The sequence below is a fragment of the Chionomys nivalis genome, chromosome 3, assembly GCF_950005125.1.
Source record: "Chionomys nivalis chromosome 3, mChiNiv1.1, whole genome shotgun sequence".
NCBI classification, from domain to species: domain Eukaryota; kingdom Metazoa; phylum Chordata; class Mammalia; order Rodentia; family Cricetidae; genus Chionomys; species Chionomys nivalis.
In genome coordinates, this window is record NC_080088.1 from 86,571,883 (window position 1) to 86,584,115 (window position 12,233).

Consider the following 12,233-nt stretch of genomic DNA (forward strand, 5'->3'; position numbering starts at 1 on the left):
ATAAGAGCACTGGCTGCTCCGACAGGACCTGGGTTCAGTTCCAGCACCCACATGGAAGCCACAACCATCTGTAACTCTAGTTCCAGGGGAATCTGATGTCCTCTTCTGGTCTCTGTGAGCACTGCATGGATGTGGTGCATATGCACACATGCAGGCAAACACTCAGATGCATAAAACAAAAATAAATCTTTTTTAAAAAGTGGGTACATAATAGTATACCTTCACCAAAGAAGAATGAGCTAACAAATATGCACATAAGAATATACTCAACACCATTAGAATGTTATTTTAATATAATTTTCTTTTTAAAGAAAGAGGAACATTGGGAGTCTATGCTAGGGGAGACAAGAGTGACTGTTACTGAATTCCTCTTTGTTCTTGCAAATGTTTCCATGATGTCACAAAGAAAGAAGTTAGTGTTCCTACACACATTTACAACATATTATACTTCGTAGTATCAGTTATGTGTAAAACTATAGCACAAAGTTATACAAAATATACAATATACAATATTGCATCAACCAAAGGAAGTTACTGAGGATGCCTTGTATCTGTTTTTATAAGACTGACTTCTCAGTATACAAAATACTCCATCCTCCCGACATAATAATTCTGTGGGTTTTTCTAAGACATGTTGTTAATAGCTGAGAATTATTATATGTGTAGAATTATTTAACCATTTTTTCAGTGTTAGAATAGATGAGAGCTCTTTGATGGGGGACATTATTATAAATTTATTTTACAATATATAGCAGGTCTTTGGGTGCTTTGGCAAAAATGTTCTACCATCTTTTTTTTTTTAAAGATTTATTTATTAAGCATACAATGTACTGCTGGCAAGGAAGGCACCAGATCTCATTACAGATGGTTGTGAGCCACCATGTGGTTGCTGGGAATTGAACTCGGGACCTCTGGAAGAGCAACCAGTGCTCTTACCCTCTGAGCCATCTCTCCAGCCACCTCTACCATCTTAATAGCCATTAACTTACTCATAATGAGAGATAGTTTCTGTAAATGACCTAGACTTCTATGAATTCATTCATTTAAAAGTTGCTGCTTTCCAATAGTCAGTGCAGTCCTCTTAAAAGAGAGATTACCAAGTTAAAATAATGAGGCTAAAATACATATAATTTAGGATAAATACACAGACTTAAAATCATGGGAAGAAAATATATCGTTCAATTGCAATACATAGGAAAGCTGGTTTGGTTAATATAAGACAAAGGAGACTAGGAAAGAGATGGAGGTGTTTCATTTTCATAGAGCTAAAAGGGCAAAGAATATGGACCAGTCTTCAGTGTGTGCATCTAGAGGAAACACTTTAAGATACTGGTATAAACAACTTTCCGAGTAGGGCTCCAGCAGCACAAATTACCCTCTGACCTTGCCATGTGAAGGGTAGCATGCACACACATGCACATGTGCACACACATGTGCACACACTTAAATTTTTTTAAACTTTATTTTTATGTATATGAGTATTTTGCCTGCATTTATTTCTGTGGACCACATATGTGCAGTGCCCATGGAGGCCAGGAGAAGGCATCAGATGCCCTGGAACTGGAGTTGCAAAGGTTGTGTGCTGCCATGTGAACTCTGGGAACTGAACCCAGGGCCTCTTAGCCACTGAGCCATCTCTCCAGCCCATAATTTTTTTCTTTTTAAAAGAATATACACTGTTGTAATTCCCAAGTAGCATTCACCAGATGGAACATCTGCTAGAAGGTAGCAAGTCTGCATGAAGAGATTAATATATCGAGTGTGATGATAATGAGATGATAATTATCTTTAAGATAATTTCAAAATGTTAGAAAATCAAGCAATATTTTTAAAAGTATTCCTGGTCAAAGAAAAATTCAAGATGGGAATTAGAAACATAGTGGTAATGAACTCAAAACAGCAGTGTCTTTGTGGGATTTACTTATGGAAATCCATGGGAAATTGCTCAGCGATGCTGCTATAATTTCTTCATTAATTAGTTTCTGTATTTTTAGAGTTGACACTTCATATCTTCTCTTTCCATCTCACATGTACATTCATGAACCTGCTGTTTATTTCACTTATAAGGCAAAAGAGAGCTGCATTCCCCCTCTGAATAAGTCAACCCAGTGTTAGCATCTGTATCCTCAGACTGTTCGCCCCTCTTCCCTATGTTCATGCATCTGTCACATCCAATTCCAGCATGGTAACCCACATGCTCCTGTTCAATTCTCCCTCTTCTGCATCGTCCTCCCATCAAATATAAACTGGTGAGTGTGCTCCCAAATCTGGTCCTCCTCTCCGTCTGCTGATTCTCTTCACAGTCAGGTTCCTTCAATAACTCAGCCTCCACAGTCTCCACTTCCCTTGCTGCCTCCTGTTCCCACTCAGGTTTTGTCTACCCAATCTCTTGAAACTGCATCAAGAGACTTCCAAGTGGCTGGGGCTGGTGCCCTCAATCTCACCACATTACTTGGTCTGTTATTGACATTTGTTCATTGATAGCTTTTGGTCTGGAGAGACTTTCTGTGCCTGGCTTCTGGAACACCTCACTGTGATGTTTCTCCTGGGATGCTTTCATCTTCCCATCCTCTCTGTTGGAACAAATAGTCTAGAGACTGGCCATTAGGATTTTTTTTTGCCACTTTCCAAACATTTGGTAAGCTACTCTAACAATATTTATGCTGTGACTTCAAGGTTTACATGTACAGTTCTGACCTCTCCTCTAGATTTCAAACTCATTTATAAATGTATACAGCTGCTCACTCGGTATCCTCGCTTAGCTGTCTCTCACAAGCACATCAGACTCCATATGCCTGAAACACAATGTACAGTTTCCACCTTTGCTTTTCCTCGCTCTCAAACCAGACGTCCACTCCATAGCAACTGAGTTCGGTCGTCTTGAGAATAGATAATTCATTTGCACACCCACTCTCCTCCCTGCTGCCAGTGTCCCCATCTTAATCATCACTGCCTTCTCTGGTGGACAGGAGCACCCTCTGTGCTTCCATTAATATACCTTACCCAGTATATTAATGTGGTGCACACACATATACATACAGGCAAAACTCCCATACACATAAAATAAGAAAATATCCCCAACTGTCAAATATGGATGAAAATCCTTTAATAATCTTTATGCTTTAACACTTTGGGGGCATATTTCTCAATCTGATGTTATTGGTTCACAAGGTCCTGATAAATCTAGAAGCAGAACCTATTGGTAACAAATGCAACCCCCTCAACCTGCTCCCTTCAGAATCACCTTACTTGAGCTGTTACCAGACTCGGTATATTAATGAGTAGAGTTCAGCAGCTCAGAGCTTTTTGGAAAACTAAAAACTGTAATGGCCACAGTTTATACATATTCACCAGAAAATATACTTCCTTCCATTTCCTTTTTAGTCACTTATCTGCTTTCTGCAGCTGGAAAAATATTAAATACAGAAGTCTTTAATTTCTGTATCTCTTTATAAATTGAGAGCTTCCGAGTGGAAAGATGGCATCAATTTGATGCTGTTCAACTCGTTAAGTATTCATGGCAGAGGCTACATGTCATCTGTCATCTTCTGCTTGTGTAGCATCTAGTACAGAGTACAGTTTCTCAACAGGAGTCACCATGCTTTGAAAGGATGCTGTGACTTTTGTAAGAGACTGAGGTGTACACATCTGTCTGGTGATACACACTGTCCATAAGAATGATTTTTACAAAGCTAAGGGAGACATGTTCTTGATGTTTTCTTGGAGTGTGTGTGTGTGTGTGTGTGTGCAAGCATGTATGCATCTGAGTGCATAAACATGAACATGTGTGTGTGTGCATGTGAACACAAGCTGTATCTGTACCTGTGTGTTCAGAACTATAAATGACCAGTAGAAAACAGATTAGCCATGTGGCTATGTCACACATTCAGACATTGAGTACTGGTGGACAGAGGTTCCTCACACAGGGTCCGATCAATGCTCTTCTTTCATATTCCTGTGCCTGTTAAGCATTTTGAGGTGGCCCAACGCAGTGAAAAATTTGTTCCATTCAGTTAATGTTCTCAACAATCTCTATGAGTAGAAAAGACACTGGGCCAGTTCCTGTCTTTTCTCTTCAAGCTGTTGGGAATCAGTTCTGTGTAAGTAGTACAGAGGTCAAAGACTTAGTTCACATGTTCAGAAAGCTAGTGAGTTAAAAAACAGACAGACAAACAAAACATTAACTTTATGTGAACCAGGAGCAAGACAAACTTGGGTACCATGATGTCTTACCAGAAACCTTACCCCAAACCCTGGAGAGCTTGGTTTTAGGTTAACCAACTCATGGTTTGGTTTATGTGTTTTAATTCTTTACTTCCCAAATTGTCTAAACTCCTGTTGCCATTCCTAAGAACAGTTCATCATGACAACTGCTGACTTTGGTTAGTTAGGTGGCTGCTCAGGAACAACCTGAGTGTGTTTGTTCAGGAAGTTTGCAATGAAAGCTGTTCTGTAAATCAAGAGCTTAGAGTCAGTGGGAGCAGCTTGGCTCCAAGGTGAGCAAGCACTGTCCGTCTCCATAACTACAGTCATCGACATTCAAACGTGGCTTCCTCTCTGCCCACCTGCCTCCTCAGGGCTTCCACATTGTTAGTTTGGTGGTGACAAATGTGCATGTCGTAAAACTGACCCCTGTAACTATGTTCAGCTGTGTAGTCAGTGCTGCTGCTATGCTCACAGTGCCCTGTGGCAAACATCCAGATGTTTCATCTCATGGAACTGAGTCTACTGTATTAAACCACCCACACTTCCCCTTCCCCAAGTCTACACTCTGAATTTGTCTGTTCTATAATGTCTGTGTGTGAGATCAGATAGGATTGCCTTTCTGTGACCATCTTGCTTCACTTAGCATAGTGTCCTTAAAGCATATCCATGTTGTAGAATGTACCAGAATTTACTGCCTTCTGAAGGCAAATATTCTACTTTATCATCCATTTATCTATTGATGAACACGAGTTGCTTTTACCTCTTAGCCATACTGAATAATGCTTCTGTAAATGTGTGTGCAAACACCTGTCTCTAATTTATTTATTTATCTGTCTGTCCATCTGTCTGTCCATCCATCCGTCCATTCATTCATTTACATGTATGAGTGTTTTGTATTCATGTGTGCATGTGCCTGGTGCCCGTGGAGGCAAGAGGAGGGTATCGGGTCCCTTGGAAGTGGAGTCACAGATGATGAGAACTGCCATGTGGATGCGGTAACTCAGCCTGGGTCCCCTGCAAGAGCAGAAAGCGCTCCTAACTAGTAAGCTATCTCTCCAGCCCATTAAAATTTTATTTGACAGAAACAGTTGCTTTCCTGGGCTATGCTCAGAAGTGAAGTGCCTGGATCCTATGCAGTTCTGTATCTCATACTGTGTGGATCTGTCACACTATTGTATGTGGCCAAGGAGGTTCAGTGCGTTAGATGGTAGAAGCTGAAACTAACAGAAGGTAAAATTTTGTCTCATCTGTTTCTGCCACATCCAAGGTCAACGATTTGTCACTAACAGATCACCATCTGTGCTTCTCAGTTTGGTCACCTAGAGAATGACACAATAACTCCTGTCTGTGTGCTGGGCTCACAAGTTCATTTGCTGAATGAATGATGGAGAGGTCACAGTTGATGTTGGAACAGCAGTTGTACACATACCTGTTCTCCTGGATTTGCCATGCACACCAAAACCAACCCTAGTTGGTTAGGCGCAGGTGTCTTCTGAAATGAGATTGTTTGTATTAGTCACTTTTTGTTGTTGTGATGAGATACCATGACCAACATCAGAGTATAGAAGGAAGAGTTTATTTTGGCTTAAATTTCCCAAGGGGGGAGTCCATAATATCAGGGGAGGCATGGTGACCGTTGGTTGGAACAGGAAGCTGAGGGAGCACAACTTCATCACATGTAGGAAGCAGAGAGGATGAACTGGAAGTGGCTGAGGCTGAAAACACTGCCTCCAGCAAGGCTCTACCTCCTGAAGGGTGTGCACACACCCACACCCACACTTACCCCACCCACCCCCACCCACCCACACCCCCACACTCACCCATACTCACCCCCACACACTCACACACCCACCCACCCGCATACCCATACCCACCTTCCCCACATCCACACACACCACACACCCACAGTCATCCCCACCCCCACAACCCCCACACCCACCCATACACCCACACTCAACCCCCACCCACACGCCCATACCTACCCACACCCACCCACGCTCACCCCCATACCCCCCACCCATACACCCACACTCACACTCACCCCCACACACCCACATACACACCCATTCCCACCTACACCCACACTCACCCCCACCCCCCACATACCCTCTCACCCCCTCACTCTCACCCCCCACACCCACCTACCCACTCACAGCCCCACACTCACTCACACACCCACACTTGCCCGCACCCACCTACACCCACACCCACCCACACACCCACACCTACCCACACTCACCCCACACCCACCCACACACCCACACTCACCCTCCACACCTACTCCCCACACCCCACCCACCCCCACCCACCCACACACCCACACTCATCAGCAGTTAGAACCAAGTGTTCTCATACACAAGTCTATGAAGATCATTTCCCTTTCAAACGCCACAGTCTTCTTGCATCAGTCAACCCGTCTTCCCGGAGTGTTCAGATTTTCTTTTGTCTGGTAGACAGAGACTCAATAGAAAATGACAGTCAGCAGAAGTGCACTGAGTGCTCAGTCACTGAGCATTAGTAGGAGTAAAAAACAGCGATGGAATTTGGAGATTGAAGGTGAGGAAATACATCTTTCCAGAAATGTTAAATAGATTTTAAAAGACGGAGGGGCTGGGCAGTGGTGGCGCACACCTTTAATCCCAGCACTCAGGAGGCAGAGGCAAAGGCAGGTGGATCTCTGAGTTCAAGGCCAGCCTGGTCTATGAGGGGAGTTCCAGGACAGCCAAAACTGTTGTATAGAGAAACTCTGTCTCAAAAAACCAAAACAACAACAACAAAAAAAGGAGGGATCCAGACATGGTGGCAAATGCTAATAATCCCACTCCAGGGAGCCTGAGCCAAGGGGATATGGCCAACCTGGGCTACATAGTGAGACTCTGTCTATACTATGTCTAGCACCCATAAGAAACTAGAGATGAGCCCAGCTAGAGGCTTTAAACCAAAATCTTAGCTGCTGATTTTAGAGCATGTGAGACTTAGTACCGCATTTCCAAGTGTTCAGAGAATATAATGTCACCAGAGGCATCAAGCACAATGCAGGATAATCAATGCCATGTTTTTGATGACATTCTGTGTTTATCGGCCAAGGTGATCTCTTGAATTCCATTGAGCAGTAAAAGGAAAGCTTCATTCGACAGTGTAAAATGGGAACTTAGTTTTTTTTTTTTTTTTTTGAGAAGTTTCATTTAGTGGTAACTTGAGGGACAGCTTGGGCAGCCAGGAAGACGCTGTGCTGTCTGGAATATTTTACTGTTCTAAAGGCTTTGGACCATGACACTTGCTTTGATATGCATTTGAACAAGCCCTGTGTGGTGGTGGCAGCGGGCCTGCATCGCAGCTCCTCAGCAGGTGCCTCTCTCCCTTCTCGACTCTAGGCAAACATGCAGAAGACATATTTGGTGAGTTGTTTAATGAGGCTAACAACTTCTACATCAGAGCAAATTCTCTTCAAGACAGAATTGATCGCCTTGCTGTCAAAGTCACCCAGCTGGACTCCACAGTGGAGGAGGGTAGGTAATTGCATGGAAGTCGCGAGCTGCACACCATGTCGGCACGACAGTAGCAATTAACAACTTCAGTGTGATTTCTGCGCTTCCCTTTGCCAAGAACACTGCCACTTATCTTGTCTCTTCCTAGAAGAATGGGAAGGGAATGCCCCATAACACTTGGTTAATTAGCGACTTTTTAAAAAAAGATTCACTTCTCATCTGCTTCATATGCCATGCTCTTGTTTTTAAAAGTTGCAGATGTTACATTTGGATTCAATAATAATAAATAATCTCAGGACGGCCTCATTTTAACTGAGTTTTCAAGTTTTATTTACAGATTAAAAAATAAAATTATAATAGCTACTTGGTCTGTTTGGGTAAGGAATTCATAGTATCTTTTAAAGAAGATTTATTTTGCTGGGCAATGGTGGCATATGCCTTTAATCCTAGCACTTGGGAGGCAGAGACAGGTGGATCTCTGTGAGTTTGAGGCCAGGCTGGTCTACATTGTGAGTTCCAGAACAGGCTCCAAAGCTACAGAGAAACCCTGTCTCGAAAACAGAACAACAACAACAACAGAAAAGATTTTATTTTTTAATTACATGTCTCTCTGTATGTGTGTGGGTAAGTGTAGATATCCGTGGAGCCAGAAGAGGGCATCACAGCCCCAGAGCTGGAGTCCCAGGCAGTTGTGAGCCACCTAGTGGAGGTGCTAGGAACTAAACTAAGGTCCCTGCAAAAGCACTAAGTGCTCTTGTCCGCTGCGCTGGCTCTCCGGCCTCAGTGTCTTTATCTTCACCATCCACTTTGTAGAAGTGCATCACCGTTGGGTTTAGGTTATTTTTCTTGCTGGGTTTATTTTTTGGCTCGTAGAATTGCAGGCTCATGATGAACTCTACACTGGAAAAGATGACTGGGTTAAATGCTAGAAGTTTCAGGGAATGTGTCTTATCTTTGAACTCCTTTCCTGGCACAGTTTTACTATATTGTTTGCATTGGGATGAATATTAACATTGCAGAGACCTTTTCCTAAAAGCTAAGGAATCTGGGTCCCTTCTCTAGGCTGTCACTTTATTGGTGATGTCACACAAGGTATATAAATTATAGTTTTGATGACCTAGTGGGAGGGCAGATGGGACCAGCTTCGACACCTAAAAGCTGTCAAAGTTGGATGAGTTAAATGCAATATAAAAGTTGTGAAAAAAATGCAAGAAGGCTTCCACACCCAATCAGCCGAGGGCTTACTTAGCTTAACTTGTTTCCCAGATCGAAGTGCTGTTGTGTGGGTCAGAGGTGGAAAACCTTCAGGGTCTCTGTTCCCCCTCAATGTGAGAGTAGGCTGCTCCCATCTGTGTATTGTTTTGTGCAGGCATCGCGCTGATCCTGGTCCTAATGGTTTCTCCTAAGATACCCAGAGCTATGCACGTTGCCTGCTGTACTCATCGGTTAGCTGGGTGGTGTCTGAGAAGTGCTACTTAAACAACAGCAGCAAAAAGATCCCCCAGTCCAGTGAACTATTTCTGTTGTTACAAAAGAAAACAAAGCTGTAATTTGACCTCATGTCCTAGAGAAATCTTATTCTTTAGAGGGAGAAAAGGGTGTTCTGTTTATGCAAGGTTTTAAGGAGCAACAAAAATGGTCATTTTGGAAGCTAGAGCAATGGCCCATTGGTTAAGAGTGTTCTGTGCTCTTGCAGAGGACCTCGTTCTCAGCAAACCACATTGGAAGGCTCACGACTGCCTATGACTCAAGTTCCAGGGGATCCAGTGCCCTCTTCTGGCCTGCGCTGGCACTGCACACATCCCTCAAGCACATGTGAAATAAAGTGTTTCCAGAAAGCCAATATTGGGTCATTCTGGGAGGTGTTTCTGATTCTGAGTCAAATAATGATGCTTATTTCTAAACAGAAAATACTTCTCCTCCGTAACTCAGCCTGGGGGACTTTTCTCTCCATAGTCTCACTACAGGATATCAACATGAAGAAAGCGTTCAAAAGCTCTACCATCCAAGACCAGCAGGTGGTCTCCAAGAACAGCATTCCCAACCCTGTTGCTGACATTTACAACCAGAGCGACAAGCCTCCGCCCCTGAACATTCTCACACCATACAGGTACGGCTCCCTCCCGGCTTCCCCACACCTTTGCAGTGGAGGCGGATGGATGCTTCGACAGAGGGAGAAACGTGCCGATGTGCTGGGTGGGGCCACCTTGGGGGCTCCATTGGGTTGAAAAGAACATTTTGAGAATAGTTAACTGCTGCATCCCTATCTAGTGAAGTGAGCCATGGCTACAGAATTGTTGGAGTGTGAGTTCTGACATTCGCACTCAGACACGGAGATCTTCAGCGGAAGTGGCACTTCGTGCTGCGTACCAGGTGTGGTTATGCCATTCCTTATGCTCCAAGTTCACTGGAGAGAAATGGCATGGTTCGTTTATAACACAGTGAAATCCTCGTCCCAGCCCTTCGGCACCACACAGACAGCTGCTGTTCTGCTGTTGCTGTGGTGGTTGGGCATATCGGGGATAGACTCCAAGAGGCAAAAAGTAGAAAAGCAACAGGGCGGCATTCATAGGAAGAGACTGCCTGCCTGCACACGCTCTTAGCAAGCACCGAGTGTCGCTCCCATCACCACGGTGTTTTCTTCTCCTGCATCCTGTCATCACCTTTGGACCTTTCTTTCTCATTTTTACTGTCTCCTTGTCCCCCATGGCAAGCCTTGTCCCTGTGCCCATCTTCCCTCCTCTCTGTGGATCTCACCCCACCAGCACCTGCGGGGCACAGAGTGGGAGCCAATCGTGTTCACTTCCAGAGTCAGGGCTGCAACTGAGTGACTGTGATGGCCACGGAGAAGCAAGTGTGTTCTTTGTCTGTGGTTGCCATCCTGACATTCCTACTACAGGGCCTTTTGGTCCTCCTTAAAAGGGCCCAGGCTCTTGGTCTGGTTTGGAGTAGCCTCGGTGGGAAAATTGGGAGTATCACCTTTTCTTTTGCAGCACAGAGAGATTCTTTCAGACAAACGGGCACATACCCTGGGAATGAGAGCTGGGCAGTGTCCTGTAGCACGAATAATAAAATCCCAGAGACAGATATTGGGGTTCAACCTGAGGAGCAGAAAAACAAAGCAGCTAAGCTACTAGAGAACTCTTACCTCCTTGCAATCTTTAGACTGAAAGAGAGCCAGTTACTGTCTCATCCTGCCTTATATTCCTCTCAGTGCTGGGGTTAAAGGCATGCACCATCACCACCCAGCCTCTAAGGCTAACTAGTATAGCTATTGGGATTAAAGGTGTGTGCCACCACTGCCTGGCCTGTTTGACTAACTGTGTGGCTTTTTTGTGTTTTGTTCTTCATGCAAGCTTTATATATTAAAATACAAGTAAAATATCACTACGGTGTTCCTCAGCTTCAATGGGACAAGTGTGCTTTTCTAGCATTTAGAACACACATACTTAAAACTAAGATGTGCCCCGTCAGAAACCTCTCTCCTGCCCACCCTTTTCCCACTTAATTGGTTTCTCTCTCTCTCTCTCTCTCTCTCTCTCTCTCTCTCTCTCTCTCTCTCTCTCTCTCTTTTGTTCCTTTATTTGGCTGTAAATTTTCTCCTATTATGTATATTTAACTGATTTTGCATCTCCTATGGTCCTATATAACTTAGTGGAATATTGATATATAGAGTAAATAAACTGCTTTAATTTTGTTTTGTTGATGTTTTGGTTTGGTTTGATTTTGTCTTTTTAAGACAGGATTTCTCTTTGTAGCCCCTGGCTGTTCTAGAACTAGCTCTGTAGATCAGGCTGGCCTTGAACTTACAGAGATCCATGTGTGGCTGCCTCCTGAATTCTGGGATTAAGTACATGCACCATCACCATCTTGTCCTCCTGATTTAATTTTGAACATGGTGTCCACATTACATCATGACTATTCCAAACATTGCTGAAGTAGTTTATTAATTCTTACATTTTTATTCTGAGAGCAATGGGAAGCATTGTTAAAAGATTCAGTTTTAATTTTTGATTCTATATCTGTCTGTGTGTATGGACCCAATAGTACAGTGTCATCAGAGGCTAGAAGAGGGGGGTGGAGTTAAGACAGTTGTGGGCCTCCTGGCATGGGTGCTGAGATCTGAGCTCAGGTCCTCTGGAAGAGAAGGTGGAGCTTGTGACTGCTGAGCCATCTCTCTAGCCCCTTGAGCAGTGCTGTTGATTTCTTAATTCATAGTGGCTACATTATTATTGGTTAAATAAGGGAATAGTTTTTATATGACTTGAAATATTATTTAGACTATAGTAATCCTAGCAGTGCTTGAAACTGACATAGCCACAGGGAATGAAGTTTCTTGAAAATACATTGTGTTTCGGTCGCATCCATATACCACAAACATTTTGCCTTCCTTACCAAATGGTGTGGAGTAAACCTGAATTGACAAAAGGGGACAGAGCACTTACTAGTTTTTTATCATAACTGTATTGAACTTCCCAGTAGAAGTCAGTGTACACCAAGCATCCAGCTGCCTCTATATGTAGCTTACTGTTGGAGGAA

The 12,233-nt window shown here is 43.6% G+C and overlaps 1 protein-coding gene across 2 annotated transcripts in view; it reads left to right on the forward strand.

Annotated features, from left to right (window-relative positions):
- Positions 1-12,233, forward strand: part of Wasf3 (WASP family member 3) — an 89,749-nt gene that overhangs the window by 61,974 nt on the left and 15,542 nt on the right. For both annotated transcript variants that reach the window (XM_057765413.1, XM_057765414.1), the window contains exons 4-5: positions 7,581-7,715; positions 9,651-9,804. In XM_057765413.1, coding sequence (XP_057621396.1) covers positions 7,581-7,715; positions 9,651-9,804 — 289 coding nt within the window. The remainder of the gene's footprint in view (positions 1-7,580; positions 7,716-9,650; positions 9,805-12,233) is intronic.